The 19260-nt window shown below is 28.3% G+C and overlaps 2 protein-coding genes across 2 annotated transcripts; one reads left to right on the forward strand and one right to left on the reverse strand.

Moving 5' to 3' along the window:
* Positions 1-249: 249 nt before the first annotated feature.
* LOC149884036 (uncharacterized) lies at positions 250-3263 on the reverse strand. Its single transcript, XM_090097276.1, has 2 exons — positions 2685-3263; positions 250-2495 (listed from the first exon to the last, which is right to left on the reverse strand). The coding sequence occupies exons 1-2, from the start codon at positions 3026-3028 to the stop codon at positions 857-859; spliced, it is 1983 nt and encodes a 660-aa protein (XP_089953402.1). The 5' UTR covers positions 3029-3263; the 3' UTR covers positions 250-856.
* A 10056-nt stretch (positions 3264-13319) lies between these two features.
* On the forward strand, positions 13320-14222 carry LOC149884037 (uncharacterized). Its single transcript, XM_090098675.1, has one exon. The coding sequence runs from the start codon at positions 13320-13322 to the stop codon at positions 14220-14222; it is 903 nt and encodes a 300-aa protein (XP_089954801.1).
* The last annotated feature ends 5038 nt before the right edge of the window (positions 14223-19260 follow it).

Here is a 19260-nt window from a genome sequence, read left to right on the forward strand (position 1 = left end):
TAGGCATTTGTGGCAGAGGCGAACTTCTAAGCTCATTGTTTGCCTTAACCAATAATATACCAGGAAACGGCCCACATGAATGTACGACTTTCGTTCTAAAGACGCTGCACTATGAATCCAAATCTCAAAAATGTGGCCAAAAGTCGTTTTTTAAAAGTATTCCAATATATAAATATTTTTTATAATTTAGAAAGAATATTTACCCAATAGCTGAAAAAAATATTTTGCAGAATTTTTAATACGTCCTTTATATGTTTTGGGAGTGATTTATTGCGCTTAAAAAATAAAATAAAAATTTCCAAAATAATTCACGAATTTTTGTATTTTTTTAAATAAGACAATTTTTATATTATTATACAACATTTGTAAACTTTTTTAAAATTTCATTTTCATATATTATTGTTAATATGGTTTTAATCAAAAAAGAAGTAATAACTCGATTTTTTAGCTTTAGATTTTGGGTTTTTGAAGAAAGGAGTAAAATTTTTAAAATATGTATTTCCCCGGTTGCAAAAAGTGATAAAGCTTAAAATGTCCACTTTTCACTCCTCCTAAATTTCTATCACATTATTATGAACGTATTGGGTATAAAACAAATAATTTTTTAGCTGCTCGAATTTGCTCCATTTTGGTTTTATGTCAATTGTTTCAAAAAAAGACATTAGAAAAAGCCCGGGGGGGGAGGGGTGAGAACAGCAAATGCAAGACTTCATTTCAGCATTTTTATAACTTGAGATCTTTTAAAGTTTATATATATACCTTAAAAGATCTCAAATATATATACACACATACACACATGTATAAACCAATATTTGCAACATTTAGTAATATAGTAAAAATTATTTTTAAAAAATATTTATTGTTCATCAAGCAAAAGGTTTAAAACTTCAGAATCTAAGTTAACAGCACTAATAGATTTAGTTTTTTTGAAGATGAATGATGATACTATTGGATCACTACGTAACAGCAGATAATGATATTGGTTTTCCATTGCATTTTTTCTAGAAATTTTACATGTATGGTTTAGTCTTGCATTTCGAATGTATTTGTTTTGTGCTTCCTGTGCCTCTTCTGAGTAAATACCTATTGGGAGTTCAAAGCAATCAGAAATTTGATAACCATGCTCTAATAGCTTGTGCACTGTAGGTGGCATTATGTACCAGTTATATTTTTTAATTATTATTTCAGAAGTAGCTAAACAATATTTTTTGAAGGCCCCCAAATCAAGGTGGTATCCACTGCACACAGCCTTCATTATATTTCTCAATCTAACAATTATTTTAACATCAACTCCTGTAATGTCTGCAAAAGTATCTGCATTGTCAAATGCTCTTCTGGCTGTGTTACCTGTGTTTGAGGAACCATAGCCATGCTTTGGCATATCGACAACAAGGCTGAGCTCGCTTCTAAACCTATTCTGAATTTCATTTTTTTGCTCAATAACAGAAAGCTTATGTTCTTTTGATCTAGCCTGATACTTTTTAATTTTCATTTTATATCCTAAGTGTAGCACATACTCAAAAAGTCTAATCCAACAATGTAAAGTAGATAGTCCCATAGTAAGAGATTTTTTATTTGGAGTAAACATTCTGATTTTTACTAGATTGTTCATCTCACTCGGTTTTGCAAAACAAATATTGCACGATTGTGATGAATTCGAAAACATGATAGCATTTACTGACTTGCCATCCAACATAGTCAAGTCAACAACAATTTTAATTTTTATGGAACAGTGCTTTTTACTACTGAGAAGATCTAGATCTAAAATATAGTCTTGCAGATTTTCGATTTGTTTTCTAAGATTTATTTCTTCTGCTGCAATGAGTTCATTTGTTTCCTTTAGGTATTGTAGTTCAAGAGGTCTACAAAAATGAGGGCTGGATGGTTTAGGATTATTCCAGATGTTTGAACCCCCAATTTTTAATTTCAAAGGAACTATTGCAGTTTGAAATACTGACTGTTCATTCTGCACTCCAGTAGTAAGATCAGTATCATCAAACCTTTGATTATAAATACTTTGTGAAGATGCACCATCCATGCCACATTTCAAATTGAATACTCCATGTGTAACTGTTTCATCTAAATTTTGAAGCTGCTCAGAATTTAGTTTCAAAATTCGAAGCAAGGTATGGTTAACCATGTTCTGAAAACTACACTTCGCAGACGTTTCTGTAATATGCAAACCCTCTGGATAACAATCTGCTTTTGATTTTAGGATTGCTTTTAATGGGGGATAAATGTCAGCATTTTGCATCAGAGATGAGTTTCGAATAATCTGGTATTGTAAATCACTCAAATCACATTGAATTTTAAGTGATAAAGCTTGATCAGCAGACATCATAATTGGATGATAATTATCAGATTGGTAAGTTTGGCCTAGTAGATCTTTAGAAAACATTTTAACATTTTTTCCCAAATCAGATTTTCCAGGACTTGATTTTGCACGTACAACAGCAGCTTCTGCTAATTCTTCAGTTGTATGAGTTTTAGCCAAACTAAAATAAAAATAAACAACATCATTATTTGATAAACTATTTCCATTATGATAATTTCAAAAATTGATACTATGGAAAACTGCCTTAACCACACAAGTGTGGAACTGTGGGTGTATATTTTTATTAAAAATTATGTATTTAATCAGTGACTTTTAAAAACAAAAATAGCAATTCTAAACTAGAAACTACCTTGAAACTTTCCTTCTTTTTGTTCTTAATGAACACTCTATCCATTCTTTTTCTGGTCGTCCAGTTTTTAAAGTTGAATCAAGTTTAGTATTTTGATTCTCAAACAACTCACCCTCTAACCAGGCCACTTCTTGTTTAACTAATCTTTTAAAATTACGATTATGCTTTGCATATTTAACCCGAAATTTATAAATAAAAAGTCTAATTTTTTCTGAGAGTTCTGCATCAGACAGTTCTTCATTGGTTAGCAATTTATTTTTTGCTTCAGTTTCTAAAACGGCTTGCAAATTCGCATGATTAACACCAACTTCTTGAATTACGCTTATAAGTTCTAATCTTTTCATATTTAATCAACAACAAAGAAAAAACACCTGTATAATCTTCTAGATGCACTCTTTGCAATTAATATTTTATGAAAACAAAGCTATAAATTTTCTTTACAGAAAACGACTCTATATTGAGTTTAAATACAGTTTACATCTGTTTAAAGTAAAAAGATTGCACAAAGTTCACTTTCTGTTAAAAAAAAATCGGAAAAAAGTTTTGGCCACTTTTTCGCAATTTGGACTCATTGTGCGCTGGATCCGCACAAACTTAGGAATTTTCGACATTCACGTGACCAAAAGGAGGGGGGGGGGCGTTTATCATGGAAAAATTTAACCACCTCTCTCGCTCCCCCTTACCCCTCTTACTACAGGCCTATTCGTCGTGCATCCGGAATGTTTTGTGCAGGCCTATCTTTTTACGGTTTTAAAGAATTTAAGCATTGGAATTTCGGCCTTCGAAATCGACGAAATTAAACGAAATTCGTGTTTCAATTTCGTATCGAAATTTATATTGAATTTCGAAAGACGAAATTTTTAAACATTACAAATTCACGAATTTCGAAATTAAAACTTATGTTTAATTTCGTGTCAATTTCGTTACTTTCAATGACCCAAAATTATACGAAATTTTTTCGCGAAATTAAACAATCCAAAAAATCGAAATTTCGTTCTCAATTTCGATCCGAAATTGAAACACGAATTTCGTTTAATTTCGTCGATTTCGAAGGCCGAAATTCCCATGCTTAAAAGAATTATTCCGTTTAGACTTGTTTTTAAAAGAGAAAATGCTATGTTGTTTATGATATATTGTGAACTATTCTTACATAATGTAATAAAAACAAACTTGTATAATTTAAACGTGGAGTTTTAGAATTCATTTAAAGCAAATAATAAATATTTTTTAATTTTAGATTAAGTTTTTACATCGTGCCAAAAAAATGTTGTGTGTATGCTTGTCACAATAATTATGAAAATGAATGTGTGTGTATATATATATATATATATATATATATATATATATATATAGCTAGTAAAGTATCAGTGTATCAATTTCCAAGTGATAATGTGAAGCGTGAAAGATGGATAAAAGCCATTTTAATCTTTAATTTAGTTGTTACCAATAATACTGCTATCTGTGAGTTACTCTGGCCTCCATGTTTTGAAACATTTACAGTACGTGGAGGAAAACGTTGATCTAAAAATTTCTCCATCTGTTTGGCTGGGAGTACCCCTATCTCAAATTCCAACTTCTGGTCAAACTCAAAAAACTGCCATAATATCTTTAAGTGGCGTTAGAAATACATTATATGATGAGTTTAACAAAATCTTAGCTTTGAAACATTTCATAATGGAGTTAAGCGTAATGTTTCTATTTTAACAATCAATCTAATAATAACTGTTGACACCTGGTCTAAGTTTGATAAGATGCTTGACCTTTAAGTTCCTTGAAAATGGACAATAAAAAAGAAGTAAATATGCAACATATTTCAGTTATGGGACAAAAAAATAATTAGAGATAAAATTTATACATCAAACATAGTTACATGCTCATTTTGCATATTTTTCATCATTAAGAGATATAAGGCCAGAAGGATACATTTATTTTAATTCTATGAATGCCAGATCCACAATATTCTGACATTTTTTTATTATCATCATTATTGTTATATTTTAAAGTTTTTTTTTTTAAGTAGTTATCACTTACTGTTGTTAATGTTGTTACTAAATGTTGTTAATAGTCTTATCAAGCTTTAAGTTTTTTTTTTTTTTTTTACTTGTTCTTCTGTATTATTTTTGTCATCTGTTTCAGTTTTTAAAATTTATTTATTTATTTTTTCACATATACAGTTACTATACTTTTTTTAATGTTGCAGGGCTTTTATTGCTGTTAGAGTTACTTAAGTTTTCTATTTTACTTTGTAAAATTTTAAATTATTGTTGTTGTTTATTATCTTTCTTATACTTTTGATTTAATTTGGTTATGTTATTAAATTCCTCTTATCACTTATCATTTTTGTAATTGATTATTACTTTTATTGTTTATTGCTTTTGTTAAACTTTTTAAATTCTTTGTATTAGTGTTGCTGTTATTTGTTGTTTTTATTGTGTTTTAGAATGCTTTTTTGTTATTCAATGTTGTAATTAATAATTATCTTTAAATATAGTTGTTGTTGTTGTTTTTTTGTTGTTATTTTTTTTGAATTGTGGTGGATTAAAAATTCAAACAGATAAGTCTTGCCAATGGACGTTTTAAAGTTACTTTGTTAAGATTTTTAAGTTGAGCTTTTTTTTTTCTTTTTTTTATTCAAGTTTGGTTATTTTTCATTATAATTCTAACTATCATAATAAAATCTATTTTATTGTTATTGCTTAGCATTCTTTAATAACACCATAGGCGCCGAGTTCACGGGGGCAACAGGGACAGTGGCCCCCCTGGAAATCTATACTAATGATATATTATCACAGATTATCATGAGGGCGAGAGTATCTATTTGCTCCCGTAATAATCTGTGATTTTATATTATTAGTATAAATTTCTGGGGGGGGCCACTGCCCCTGTTGCCCCCGTGAACTCGGCGCCTATGAATAACACTATATTATTTTAATAATAATATGCTATCATTTAATAGTTTAATTCTATATTTTAATTTATTAATAATTTATTAGAAAAAATTTTGAGTAAAAAATTATTATGAGTAAATGAGGTATCAGAAACCATTATTTTTTAAACCATTATTTTAACCAAAAATTTATTATGAGTAAATGAGATATTTCTACCAAAACGTGAAAGCATAGAGAATATGTGATGGTGTTAAGGGAAAATGTTAATTTAAGTGCAAGATTTAAACATCTCAATGAGACTATTGCTCACAAAGACAAGATAATAAAAAGTTTGAGGAATAAATAAAAACTCCAACGTTTAAAGTTACTTGTAAAAAGACAGTATGCTGACAATTATTTTTCTTATTCTTATTGTTGTTAATGTTTTTGTATTTCCTTGTTATTAAAATATTATTATCATTTTTATAACTTTTGTTATACTTGTTTCACTTTTTTTTTTATCATTGTTACTTTTTTATGTGATGTATATTTTTATTATTTTTTTTTTTTTTTGTTATTATTATTTGTCATTATTATTATTATTATTATTATTATTATTATTATTATTATTATTATTATTATTATTATTATATTTTTTAAATTCTTCTCATTATTCTTTGTCATAATTATTTTTCTTTTAATTTATTTTATTATTTATATTTATATTTTCAATTAAACTATTCCTGTTTTTATAATTATTTTTCTTCTTACCATTTTTGTTAATATTCATGTTTTTATAGTTAACCATGTAATTTTTATTCTTTTTATTATTGTATTGTTATTTGTAATACTATTCCTTTTTTTATTATTGTTACTTTTAATAATAGTGATTTTATATAGTCTTTATTCTTCATTTTTTTAAAATTATTATTATAATTAAATTTTCTTTTTATTTCTGTTATTATTGCAATTATAGTTATTACTTTTATTGTTGCTATTATTTTCATTATATCATTTTTTTTTTTTTTTAAATTAAGTTTGCTCTTCGCATTGTTCTTCTTATTATTGTTGTTCTTCTTATTATTGTTGTTCTTCTTCTTATTCTCATTATTGTTATTATACTTAATATTATTATTCTTCCTAATTTTTTTGTCATATTTTGGTAACTGTTATATTTTCTTTTTGTTGTTATTATGATTATTATTGTTATGATTGTTTCTTTTTTGTTACAATTATTTCTCATTTTATTTTATTTTTATTAAATATGTTGTAATTGTTGTAGTTGCGTCATTGTGTAATTCATTGTGCACAATGAATATGTAGTTCAATGACTATATCACTGTTATCATGAAATCCAATATTGCCAACCTAGCTGACCCAAGAATGCCACTTATATGGGGTGATAGTGTACAAATCCCAGGGTCACCTGGTGCAATTTTTGAAATCTTTTAGGTACGTCTGCGGGAAAAAAGTGACTTTGAAGTTACAAAAATGGAAAAAATTTACCTTCTTTTTTGACATAGCAAAACCGCTATAAAATCCATACTATTAATCATAGACCAATAACATTTGGTGGCAATGTAGCCTATGCCAATACTAAGATTTGGGTAAAAGTTTGTCCCAATCCCTGCAGTATAACAAAAGCTATGGTAGTTTTAGTGTTGATTTTTTCACTTCCAGTGCAAAACGTTACTAATTACTGCCTATTACAAGCCCCCAGGCCATTATGTGGGTAACCCATGTGCTCTAGTTGAATATACCAACAATATTGTAAAATAAGGATTTTCATGTTCTTACCAAAATTTTTGGTTTCGGGGGTCAAAACTGTTGTTCTTGAATGAGCCCTATTTACACCATATGGACCTTTTTCTATATAAAACCTTATATGACAGTACTATTAGTGCCCCATAAGCTTTCTTTTAACTAAACTACTACCTTAGAAGTTAGTTGAGACATTTTAACAGATTTTTTGATGAAAATTATAAAAAATCTTGACATTTTTTATTCTAGTAAAATGGCGATTATTCTACACATAGATTTAGCCCTGAGGATTTGTGAGCTAAGCAAAGAAATGTGTTGAAAACCTTTTGCATGTGATTTTTAACTGGTCAACATGTATTGTGTGTTGAAAAACCCATTTCATACATAAAATCAGCTAAAAATGCCTAGAATTTCCTTTGTGTTTTGTTTTCAAAATCATTATCAAATGTACAAATTGTAAAGTTCAATAAATTTACACTAACAGTGAATTAATTTCTAAAATTTATTCAACTCTATTCTTTTCTTGTGATATCTTCACACTCTTTAACTTATTTGACATGACATTTAAAGCACTGGTCAGCTTACTATTCTCAAAATGAACATTTTTACTACTCTATCATAAGATATGCTTAAATTCATTTTCAAAGTTTTAAGTGTTTAAATTTTAGTCTTGCTCCATTTTTGTTTTTACAATGATTAGAAAAATAAAAGGGTTTTTCATAAGAAGAATTAACAATATCAACCCATCATCACTTGAATAAGAGCGTACATGATTAATTTGATTTTTGCTTTGATTTTGTACGCTGTGACGTTCATATCGTTAAAAAGTTAAAATCATAATAAGACTTTGTTTTTGTGACACTGAACTGAAACGTTTGCAGAAATATCCAAAATTATTAAACCTTTCACTTGAAAATCGTTGTTTGTGGTAAAAAATTTTGTTTTTCATTTTTTATAATATACAAATTGTTAGGATGAAGTAATTGGATTGATTTAGGTAAATATGTAGCTCTACATATAGCAATATGTTATTTATTTGAAATACACCTACCTCAATGTGACGTATATGTTTTTGTATTAAATTCACCTTATCAAAGATGGCAGGATTCTAAAGATTATCATTATCTTGAACTCCAATCAAAATAAATCTAGGCATCTCTTATGATGACATTACAGAGAATCCTATAGTAATGTTAACAATGAAATAACATTGCCAGAATTCTTAATGTTTGTCTATCATATTCTTCAATTTCATATTATAGCTCAATTTGTTTAGGCACACAGCTACAATCCACTGACTCCTTAAGATGCCAAAGCAGGCAAGAAACCATGAGCAGAACAGAAAGTGTGTCTGCATGCTCTGCCTTCAAAAATGAGGCCGACAGATGACTGCTTTTTAGGCTGAACGATTTTGTTGTATTTACCAGGCAAATCTTGATGGGTGTGACTCTTGTGTGCCTCAAGGTCTTTGTGAATCATGCAGAACTGCCTTAAGACGAAAAGAGGAAGGAAAGGATGTTGATTTGCCAAAGTTGTTTGATTTCAAATCTATCCGAGTCAAAGCTAAAACACGTAGTCTTGTGTGTGACTGCTTGATTTGCAAAATTGGACAGTCTAGGTTCCCAGAAAAAGCTGAACCTAATGAAAAAATGAAAGTAAATCAAATACCAGCTGTGAGATGCAGTACCTGCCTCAGCCCATAAGGTAAAGGATTACCACATCATTGTTCTCAGTTAAAGTTCAGGGAAAATACACAAAAATTGGCTTCATTAGATCCCAAAGCTGCAGAACAGTTAGCATCCAATGTGATTGAAAATAAGGTAGCATCTCCAAAAGCCACAATTCGTTTAGCAAAAGCATCTGGAGATCATCCACTCCCTGTTACTCCAGGTACAATGTCAGCAAAAATTAGTTATAATATTGTAACTTTGTAAGTGATTAATTATAAAATGATTGTTTTTGTAATTTTTGTTTGCTGGAGGTAATAAATGCAAATTTTCTATAGGGTCAAGTGCAGCAAGATCACATTCTGCCACATCAACATTGACAACCCAAGACCTCATCAATGTACAAATTAACACATGCCTCTCCAACAATGGGATCAAAAAATTAGTGCAAACTGTTCTTCAGTCATCAGACAAGAAGATGGTTGAGCCCAACTTTTGTGCCAATTTTCAAATGGCTGGTCAACAACTGAAGGAGTTTTTTACTTTTACAGACTTAAAAACCACAGATTTCAAAGGTTTTGACACAACCCATGTTGTTGTTCATTGCAAAAATTTGTCTGTTCTGGTTAGTCAAGTCATTCAATCTAGAAAAACTTCAGGTGGCTACTTTGTCAAATTAGGCATTGATGTAGGCAAAGGTTTTCTCAAGTTTTGTGTCAGTGTTGTTGCGAGTTCCACAGAACAAGATAAATCGAACTCACCACCTAAAAGTCGACTTTTGAGTTCCAGAGCGGCAAAAGCAACAAGTGTGAAAAGACAAATTCTTGTAGCAGTCTCTGAAGATTTGCCAGAAACTCATTCTAATATTCAAAAGGTCTGATCACTCATCAATGCAGATGCTCTGAAGTTGATTATTGCATGTGACATGAAATTTGCCAACATTATTTGTGGACTTCAAACACACTCAAGCATGCACCCTTGTTGTTGGTGTGATTTTGACTCAAAGAACCTTGCTTGCAGAGATAGTTTAAGAAAACTTGGCTAAACCAAAAGAAATCTCAAGTCTTTTGAAAAATCGGGTGGAGTGTTGGCCAAGGCCAAAATATTTGGCAATGTTGTTCACAAGTCAATTATCAATTGACCTAAAGATACACTGATTCTAGACATCATTCCACCAATGGAGTTACACCTTCTTTTGGGCACAGTCAATCAGCTCTTCAAAATTCTCAAAACTGTGTGGTCTGATGCTGAAAAGTGGCCAGCCATGCTTCACATTTACCAAAGCCTGTATCATGGCGGACACTTTGAAGGCAATGAATGCAGAAAATTGTTCAAAAATGTTGATGTTTTACAATGTCTTGCTGAAGAAACTTCCAACACCCAAGTTCTTGCTGTCATTGAAGCTTTCAAAAAGTTTAATTTGATTGTGGATTCATGTTTTGGAAATGTACTAGAAAAGGATTTTTCTGTCAAGATTGATCAATTTAAAGCTACATATTTGGCAATCCAACTTGGAAGCATCACGCCCAAAATCCACACAGTATTCCATCACATCAAGGACTTTGTAAACATAAAACAATTGCCCTTAGGACGATTCAATGAACAGGCTGTTGAGACTGCACATCAAGATTTTTACCAGCATTGGTCAAGATACAAAAGAGATAAAACCCACCCTGAATACAAAGGAAGGCTGTTTAGTTGTCTTGTGGATTTGAATAGTAAACACCTTTAGAAGATAATGAAAAGTTTTCATCCATTCAGCTTCATTTTAATGGATTAATTTTACTTGTTAGAAGAGAATTTAAGCTCATAAGGAACTTATTATAATGAATTATGGTCAATTTCAAATAAAATATTTAAAACTTGTCCCAATCTTATGACAAAGTTTAGTGCCGTTTGAGAATAGTAAGCTGACCAGTGCTTTAAATGTCATGTCAAATAAGTTAAAGAGTGTGAAGATATCACAAGAAAAGAATAGAGTTGAATAAATTTTAGAAATTAATTCACTGTTAGTGTAAATTTATTGAACTTTACAATTTGTACATTTGATAATGATTTTGAAAACAAAACACAAAGGAAATTCTAGGCATTTTTAGCTGATTTTATGTATGAAATGGGTTTTTCAACACACAATACATGTTGACCAGTTAAAAATCACATGCAAAAGGTTTTCAACACATTTCTTTGCTTAGCTCACAAATCCTCAGGGCTAAATCTATGTGTAGAATAATCGCCATTTTACTAGAATAAAAAATGTCAAGATTTTTTATAATTTTCATCAAAAAATCTGTTAAAATGTCTCAACTAACTTCTAAGGTAGTAGTTTAGTTAAAAGAAAGCTTATGGGGCACTAATAGTACTGTCATATAAGGTTTTATATAGAAAAAGGTCCATATGGTGTAAATAGGGCTCATTCAAGAACAACAGTTTTGACCCCCGAAACCAAAAATTTTGGTAAGAACATGAAAATCCTTATTTTACAATATTGTTGGTATATTCAACTAGAGCACATGGGTTACCCACATAATGGCCTGGGGGCTTGTAATAGGCAGTAATTAGTAACGTTTTGCACTGGAAGTGAAAAAATCAACACTAAAACTACCATAGCTTTTGTTATACTGCAGGGATTGGGACAAACTTTTACCCAAATCTTAGTATTGGCATAGGCTACATTGCCACCAAATGTTATTGGTCTATGATTAATAGTATGGATTTTATAGCGGTTTTGCTATGTCAAAAAAGAAGGTAAATTTTTTCCATTTTTGTAACTTCAAAGTCACTTTTTTCCCGCAGACGTACCTAAAAGATTTCAAAAATTGCACCAGGTGACCCTGGGATTTGTACACTATCACCCCATATAAGTGGCATTCTTGGGTCAGCTAGGTTGGCAATATTGGATTTCATGATAACAGTGATATATGGCTCGTTGTGCATAATTCATTGTGCACAATCAATTAAGAAATGATATTTAAATTGTAAAAGCGAATGAATGTCAGGATGAAATACATAACTTATATAGAATGTAGTCGTCTTAATATTACAATTGTTATTCTTTTTATTTCTCCTGTTATTTATATTCCTCTTATTGTTAATATACTTATTGCTATTATTTTTCCTCTTTTTTATATTGCATATTTTTTAATTGTTATTTTTCTTTTTATGGTTATTATAATTATTATTGTTATAGTTGTTATTTTATATATTATCATTATTTTCGTTATCATTATTCCTGTTATTTTTTTTTATTATTTTTTTTTTTCATTATTACTATCACTATTTATATTTTTATCATTATTTTTGTTACTATTTTTCATTATTTTCTATTTTTGATTATCATTATTCTTTTTATTACTGTCACTATCCTTGTTATCATTTTTTTACTCTTTTCTTTTGTTGATATTTTTATATTTGTTTTTTATTGTTTTATTATTATAATTGTTTTTATAATTTTTGTTATCCTTATTACTCCTTTGATTTTTGTTGTTGTTATTGTTTGTTATGTTATTGTTTTTATTTTTTTGTTACATTTTGTATACTTTCATTGTTATTTTTGGTGACAGCTAGTTCATCATCTGATTCCTATTTTCAGGTGATTTTTGATTTTTTTTTTTTTTTTTTTTTCTCTCATAGTCCATTACAATAAGTCTGTTTCATTATGGTTTAGTATGCAAGTAGTTTACTCATAAAATATTTGCTTTTATCATAAATTATTATTATTATTGTTATTATTATTATTATTATTATTATTATTATTATTATTATTATTATTATTATTATTATTATTACTATTATTATTATTTTTGTTAATTAAGAATTACTTTAGTATAATATGTCTAATAAGATGTGTGTATTTCTTTATTACATTGTAATTATTTTTGTAATAAGCTTATTAACAAATAGCTTAGTAATTAAAAATAATTAAATACTGATAAAATCACTTTCAATTATGCTTTAAAAACTATGATGTTCTTCTATTTTATGAAAAATTAATTGTGCTGATATTTGATTGCTTTTAATGTTTTTCAATTGTTTTCAGAAAAACCAAAAAATACAAAATTAATAAAATGCATAGAAGTAAAAATGGATTTAAAAGAAAACCTATACAAAAAGAAGACATAGAAAGAGCTGTTAAACTTATAGTGAACAATGAACTGTCTATATACAGAACTTCTATGGACTTTGACATTCCTGAAACAACCTTAAGAAGATCAACTTCTAGTTGATTAGATTTTGAAAGCTGCTGATCTTCATTATGGACTTTAAAAGATGTTCAAAAATTGGCTTACCAATTTGGGAAAGCAAATAAAAAATAGTATGATACATCTTGGGATAAAAACCAGATGGCTAGAAAAGAATGGCTGAAAATCTTCCGGAAAAAATATTCTAAAGAATTATCGCTTAGAAAGCCTGAGGAAACAAGTCTTGTGCGCTTAACTGCTTTTAATAGGGAAAATGTAGCACTTACTTTTCAGAGCTATGAAGTAGCTCTTAGACTTGAACAAAATCAAGGTATTACAGCATTTAACAAAAGGATTGTTGATGAAACCAGTGTTAGCACTGTCCATAATCCTCCCAAAATCTTAGCAAAAAGAGGTCAAAAGCAGGTTGGCGGAATGGCCAGTGGCAAACAAGGATATAGTATAACAGAGATTGGAGCAATAAATGCTGGAGGTGGCTATATGCCTCCAATGTTGATTTTCCCTCGTAAGAAGTTTAAGGATTTTATGTTAAAAGGGGCCCCAGAAGGTACACTTGGTGGAGCAAACCCATCAGGATGGTCAAATGAAGAATTGTTTCTAGAATTTATGAACTATTTTGTAAAGCACACTCATTCAAGTAAGGAAAATCCTTCTATTCTTTTACTTGACAACCATGAGAGTCATATCTCAACACCAACAATCCAGCTAGCAAAATATAATGGGATTACAATGGTAATATTTCATCCACACACTAGTCACAAAATGCAACCCTTAGACAGAGGCGTATTTGGTCCATTTAAGACATATTACAACAATAAAATGAAGAATTGGGTGTTAAAACCAGGCAATACTGGGAAACCAGCAACAATTTATGATGTATCAGAAATTGTTGGACAAGCTTTTCCCTTAGATTTTACTCCAAACAGGATTATGCACAGTTTTCTAGTAAGTGGCCTTCATCCACTAAATAAAAAAATTTTCAGAGATTATGAGTTCTTGTCATCCACTATAACAGATCGACCACAACCTGTGTCTGAAGACTAGCCTGGAAACAAAAATAAGCATATTGAAGACTTTTTGGGCAGACCTGGGCCCTCAATTAATACTGAGGTAATTAGCTGTAGTCCTGCTTCTGTTGCAAAGCAGATAAATGCTAACATTGTGTCTCCTAAATATTGTTTTTGTTATTATTATTGTTATTACTTTTATTACAAATATTATTTTAACTATTATCGTTATTATTGTAATTTAAAATTTTACTATTATCTGTATTGCTATAATTTTAGTTTTTACTACTATTTTCATTACTATTCTTATTATTAATATTATTATTAGTTCTTATTTTTGATATTATCATTTATGCTGTTATTATTATCATTGTTATTTTTGTTATTATTATTATCATTAATATTTTTATTACTATTATTATTATTATTATTATTATTATTATTATTATTATTATTATTATTATTATTGTTATTATTATTATTGTTATTATTATTATTATTATTATTATTATTATTATTATTATTATTATTATTATTATTATTATTATTATTATTATTATCATCATCATCATCATTGTTATTATTGTTATTATTATTATTGATAATATTATTATAATTATCTTTATTTTGAATAAAATTATTATAAAATTATTATAATCTTTCTGTTTATATTATTACTGTTATTATTACTATCATCATTATTACTATTATAATAATTATTATCTTTACTACTATTACTATTATAATTATTTTTCTTTCTATAAACAGTTTTATTGTTATTATTACTTTTATGATTTTTATTATCATTATTATTAATATTTTTATTACTATTATTGTTATTTTACTATTATTTTTTTGTAATTTTTTACTGTTTTTGTTATTATATTATTCTTTTATTGTTATTATTGTTATTGCTGTTACTCTTGTTTTTATTTTTATTATTGTAACTATTACAATTACTGTTATCATATTATCATTACTTTTATCCTTATTATTATTACTTTTATACTTGTTTTTAATTCTGTTATTGTCATTACTATTTTTTTTAATATTAGTATTATAGTTATTTCTCTTTTTTATTGTAATTATTATACTTGTTATGATATTACTTAAAATATTTACATTGATGTTGTTATTATTATAATTATAATTAATTTATTTATTTTATCATTATTAATTTTATTATTATTACTATTTTTATTTCTGTTGTCATTAGTATTATACTTATTATTTTTATTATTGTTCTTTTTTTTTTTTCTAATATTTTTTTACTAATATTGTTTTAGTTAACAATATTTATATTTTTGTTTATGTTATTATTATTGTTTTTACTATTACTCATTTAACGTTATTGTTATTATCGTTTTTATGATTTTTAATATTACTATTATGTTTTTGTTATTAATACTATTAGTATTATTATTACTATTATCATTGTTTCTTTGTTTATTTTGTTGTGGTTTTTATTATTAATGTTGTTATTACTAATATTATTATTTATTATATTAATGTTTTTATTATTATTTTTATCACTGTTTTTTATCATTATTATATTTATATTCTTAATATAATTAATATTTTTATTATTACTATTTTTATTTTTAGTAGTAGTAGTAGTAGTAGTAGTAGTAGTAGTAGTAGTAGTAGTAGTAGTATTAGTATTAGTAGTAGTAGTAGTAGTAGTAGTAGTAGTAGTAGTAGTAGTAGTAGTAGTAGTAGTAGTAGTAGTAGTAGCAGTAGTAGTAGTAGTAGTAGTAGTAACTTGTATTATTTTTTATTATAATTCATATTATTTCTATTTTTTATATTGTTATCATTGAAATTATAAATATTGTTTATATTACTACAATTATTTTTATAATTTTTATTTATATTATTAATATAATTATTATTATTGTTGTTTATATTGTTATTATTATTGCTATTCTTTTTGTTATTGTTATTTTTTTAAATTTTTATTGTTGTTATTACTATTATCATTGATATTATATTTATTCTTATTACTGTTGTTATTTTTTTTTTATTGTTATCATTATTACTTATATTATTATTGTAATTATTATTATTATCTTAATTATTATTAACATTTTTAATATTATTATTATTGTTATTATTATTATTATTATTATTACTATTATTATTATTATTATTATTATTATTATTATTATTATTATTATTATTATTATTATTATTATTATTATTATTATTATTATTATTATTATTATCATTATTATTATTATTATTTTATTACTATTTTTTTTATTATTATTGTTATTATTAATATTATTATTATTACTGTGAATGTTAATATTTCCCTTTTTGTTTTATCAATAATATATGTTTTATTTAAGTTGAATAATCAAAATATATCTGAAATACATTTTATAAAATGAGTGAATTAATTTACATTTTAGTTTTCTAATTTCTTCTATAAAAATTCAAACTTTAATCAGTTTTGTTGCTCTTGAATGCATTTTTCTTATTCCAAGCCATTAAATGCTAACCTCCATAGATAAGTTTCGAAAAATTCACTGTGTTTTAGGCAGTTTAAGTGAGGCTTTCTAAAATTGTCCCCTACCCTTCCTCTGAAATTGGTCCTGGTGACACCTTTGTTTAAAGTATAAGCAAATGAAGCAGTATATTAAAAAACTTTCATAGAGTAATAAAAAAGAGCTTTCTTAAAGCGCTACTCCACTTTCTCCCCCCCCCCCCCTAATTTTATGATTGATTCTGATAAAGAATTTTATGCTGATTAAGAATAGTATAAAAACATGGGTCTCAAAATCAACGGAAAGTGTTCTAATCTGAAGTTGAAAGTACAAAAATATACTACAAATCGCTAATATTCGCCATCTTGAATTCTCTAACTACAGTTGATATTGTTTTTAACCGCAAAACATTGCCAGCCTGGTTTTTACTATAAGGAATTGTTTCTGGTTTAATATAGACGCGTAAGTTCTTTCCAGAGCTATCAGGCAGACAATCAAGTTATAAAGTTATAAAACGTGTCGCTCTTGCGAAAATGCGATTCCTTCTTATGAATTTTAGTTTTATAATAGAATTTACGATTATTTTTTCGATTAATTTTTTTTTGTTCTTAAAGAAAAAAATAATTGGAAAGACAAACTTTCATAGAGTAATGAAAAAGGGCTTTGCAAAAAATATTCTTAATAATTTTGTGTGGCTATGAAAATTCTGCCGTTTTTTGATTTACACAACCTTAGGCATGAATTATAATGTATGTTACGTTTGATGCATACAGGATATCAAACAGGATATGCTGTTAAAACTTGATCCCAAAAGTGAAAAAACCGATGTTCGGAAAATCTAGTTTGCCCCATCGTTGATTTGAATTTTGCTTTTGCTCGACACCACATAGCTTCCACGTGATTTGTTGTTACATCTGTTTGTGGATCTACAAAGTTGAGGGTGTGGTTAACGCTACCATGGAAATATGCAGGAGCTTGCATATTTCCATGGTAGCGTTAACCAGGATATCAAACAGGATATGCTGTTAAATCATTATATGCTGCCCACATATCACTCCAGACAATAGAGCCAGGAAGTATCCATTGATGTATGATAGGAATAAATGTTGCAGCATCGCGATTTTGGACAGGAACCAAAAAGCCTTTCTTCGTTACAGGTTCATACCCACCAAATATCCACTGCTGTGGGATTATTCTACCAACTTGATATTTTCTTCGACAAAAAACAGATTCATCTATTTCAACAATGCACCCTGGACTGCCTATGGGATCAGGGTTATTGAGGAAATATGAGACGCAAATGTCTCTGCAAAATTGATTCCAATCAACAATGGTGCTGTCGTTTCCGATATTTAACTCTTGCCTTAAATCACTTATTGATAATCCCCGGCTCTTACCTGCACTTCTACTCCAAGCGTAAGTTAAGCCCAATATTTGCCACAATTGTAGGTGAGATTTCTCAAAGAAGCTGCCTTTTCTAATGTTGAAGGTTCTTTTGCAGCGCTTGACTGGACATCTCCAAATAGCTTGATCAACTGACCCATTCTTAAGTCAATGACTCTGGAATATCGCTGTTTATATCTTCAAACATTTTACTAGGCGAGGGATAATTGGTATTATCAAATACCAATGATTGAATGTCCTCTCGAATGATTGCTGCCGCAGTTTTTAAAATTCGAAATCGTTCTTCTTCTTTATTTTGGCTTTTCTTCTCATACCAAGCTTGGTTAAGAATATCGCTATGATTGTCAAAAAAAACAGATAAACGTTAATTTTCCCAGTTTGTCAGTGAAAATAATTTTATTACCGAACTTCAACTTTAATCGTGTTTTAATTGTTCTGTTATCTAAATGTGGATTTTTGCAAATATTTTTTAGTTCTTCTAATGAAAACTGGCAGTCATCGCAATTTTCAATGTATTTAAATATTTCTTCCATCGCAACATTTGTAGATTCATCTTGAGGACGACCGATTTTACACCCATTGGTTGGTCTTAAGAAAGAATTATAACAGCAGCAACTAAATCAAATTCATATTCAATGCGTGCAGTAACCTTTTTTGCTTCCTCGTCAGAACGACTCCATGCTACCTTCAGAATTGATTCTTTAAATTCAAGAGTCACAACTTTATGAATTTTACGCCAAACTTTCTTTGCTTTCTTCTTCTCGGCCTCCTCGTTTGCTTCATCGCCGCAAAATAAGCAACATCTTTTTAAACAAAAAAGTGATTCACTTACGCGCGCCCTGGTACGGGGTGGACTATTTTCAGATGTGCTGACTCGATCTATATCTTGCTGTCTTTTAAATGCAACTATGGTACTCTTCTGCGTATACTTTTTACGGCACACCATATGAATCGTCACAGACTTCAGATCTTTCAGGTATTCATAAAACCCGTCATTTCTTTTAACACTTGTATCAATCAAAGTCTTCATTCCACGATCAACAACAACAGTTTCACTTGCTATTAAAAGTTTACTACATGTAAAACATAGTTGCGACATTTTATTAAAAGTATTAAACGGTTCCAATCGTAATAAAAAATACTGCTCGATACTCTTAACTGCAATGGAACGTTCAACGCTAA

Source organism: Hydra viridissima, unplaced genomic scaffold (genome assembly GCF_058129835.1).
Source record: "Hydra viridissima isolate aposymbiotic clone 2 unplaced genomic scaffold, HvirCarnegie_v1 scaffold_9, whole genome shotgun sequence".
Taxonomy (NCBI): Eukaryota; Metazoa; Cnidaria; class Hydrozoa; order Anthoathecata; family Hydridae; genus Hydra; species Hydra viridissima.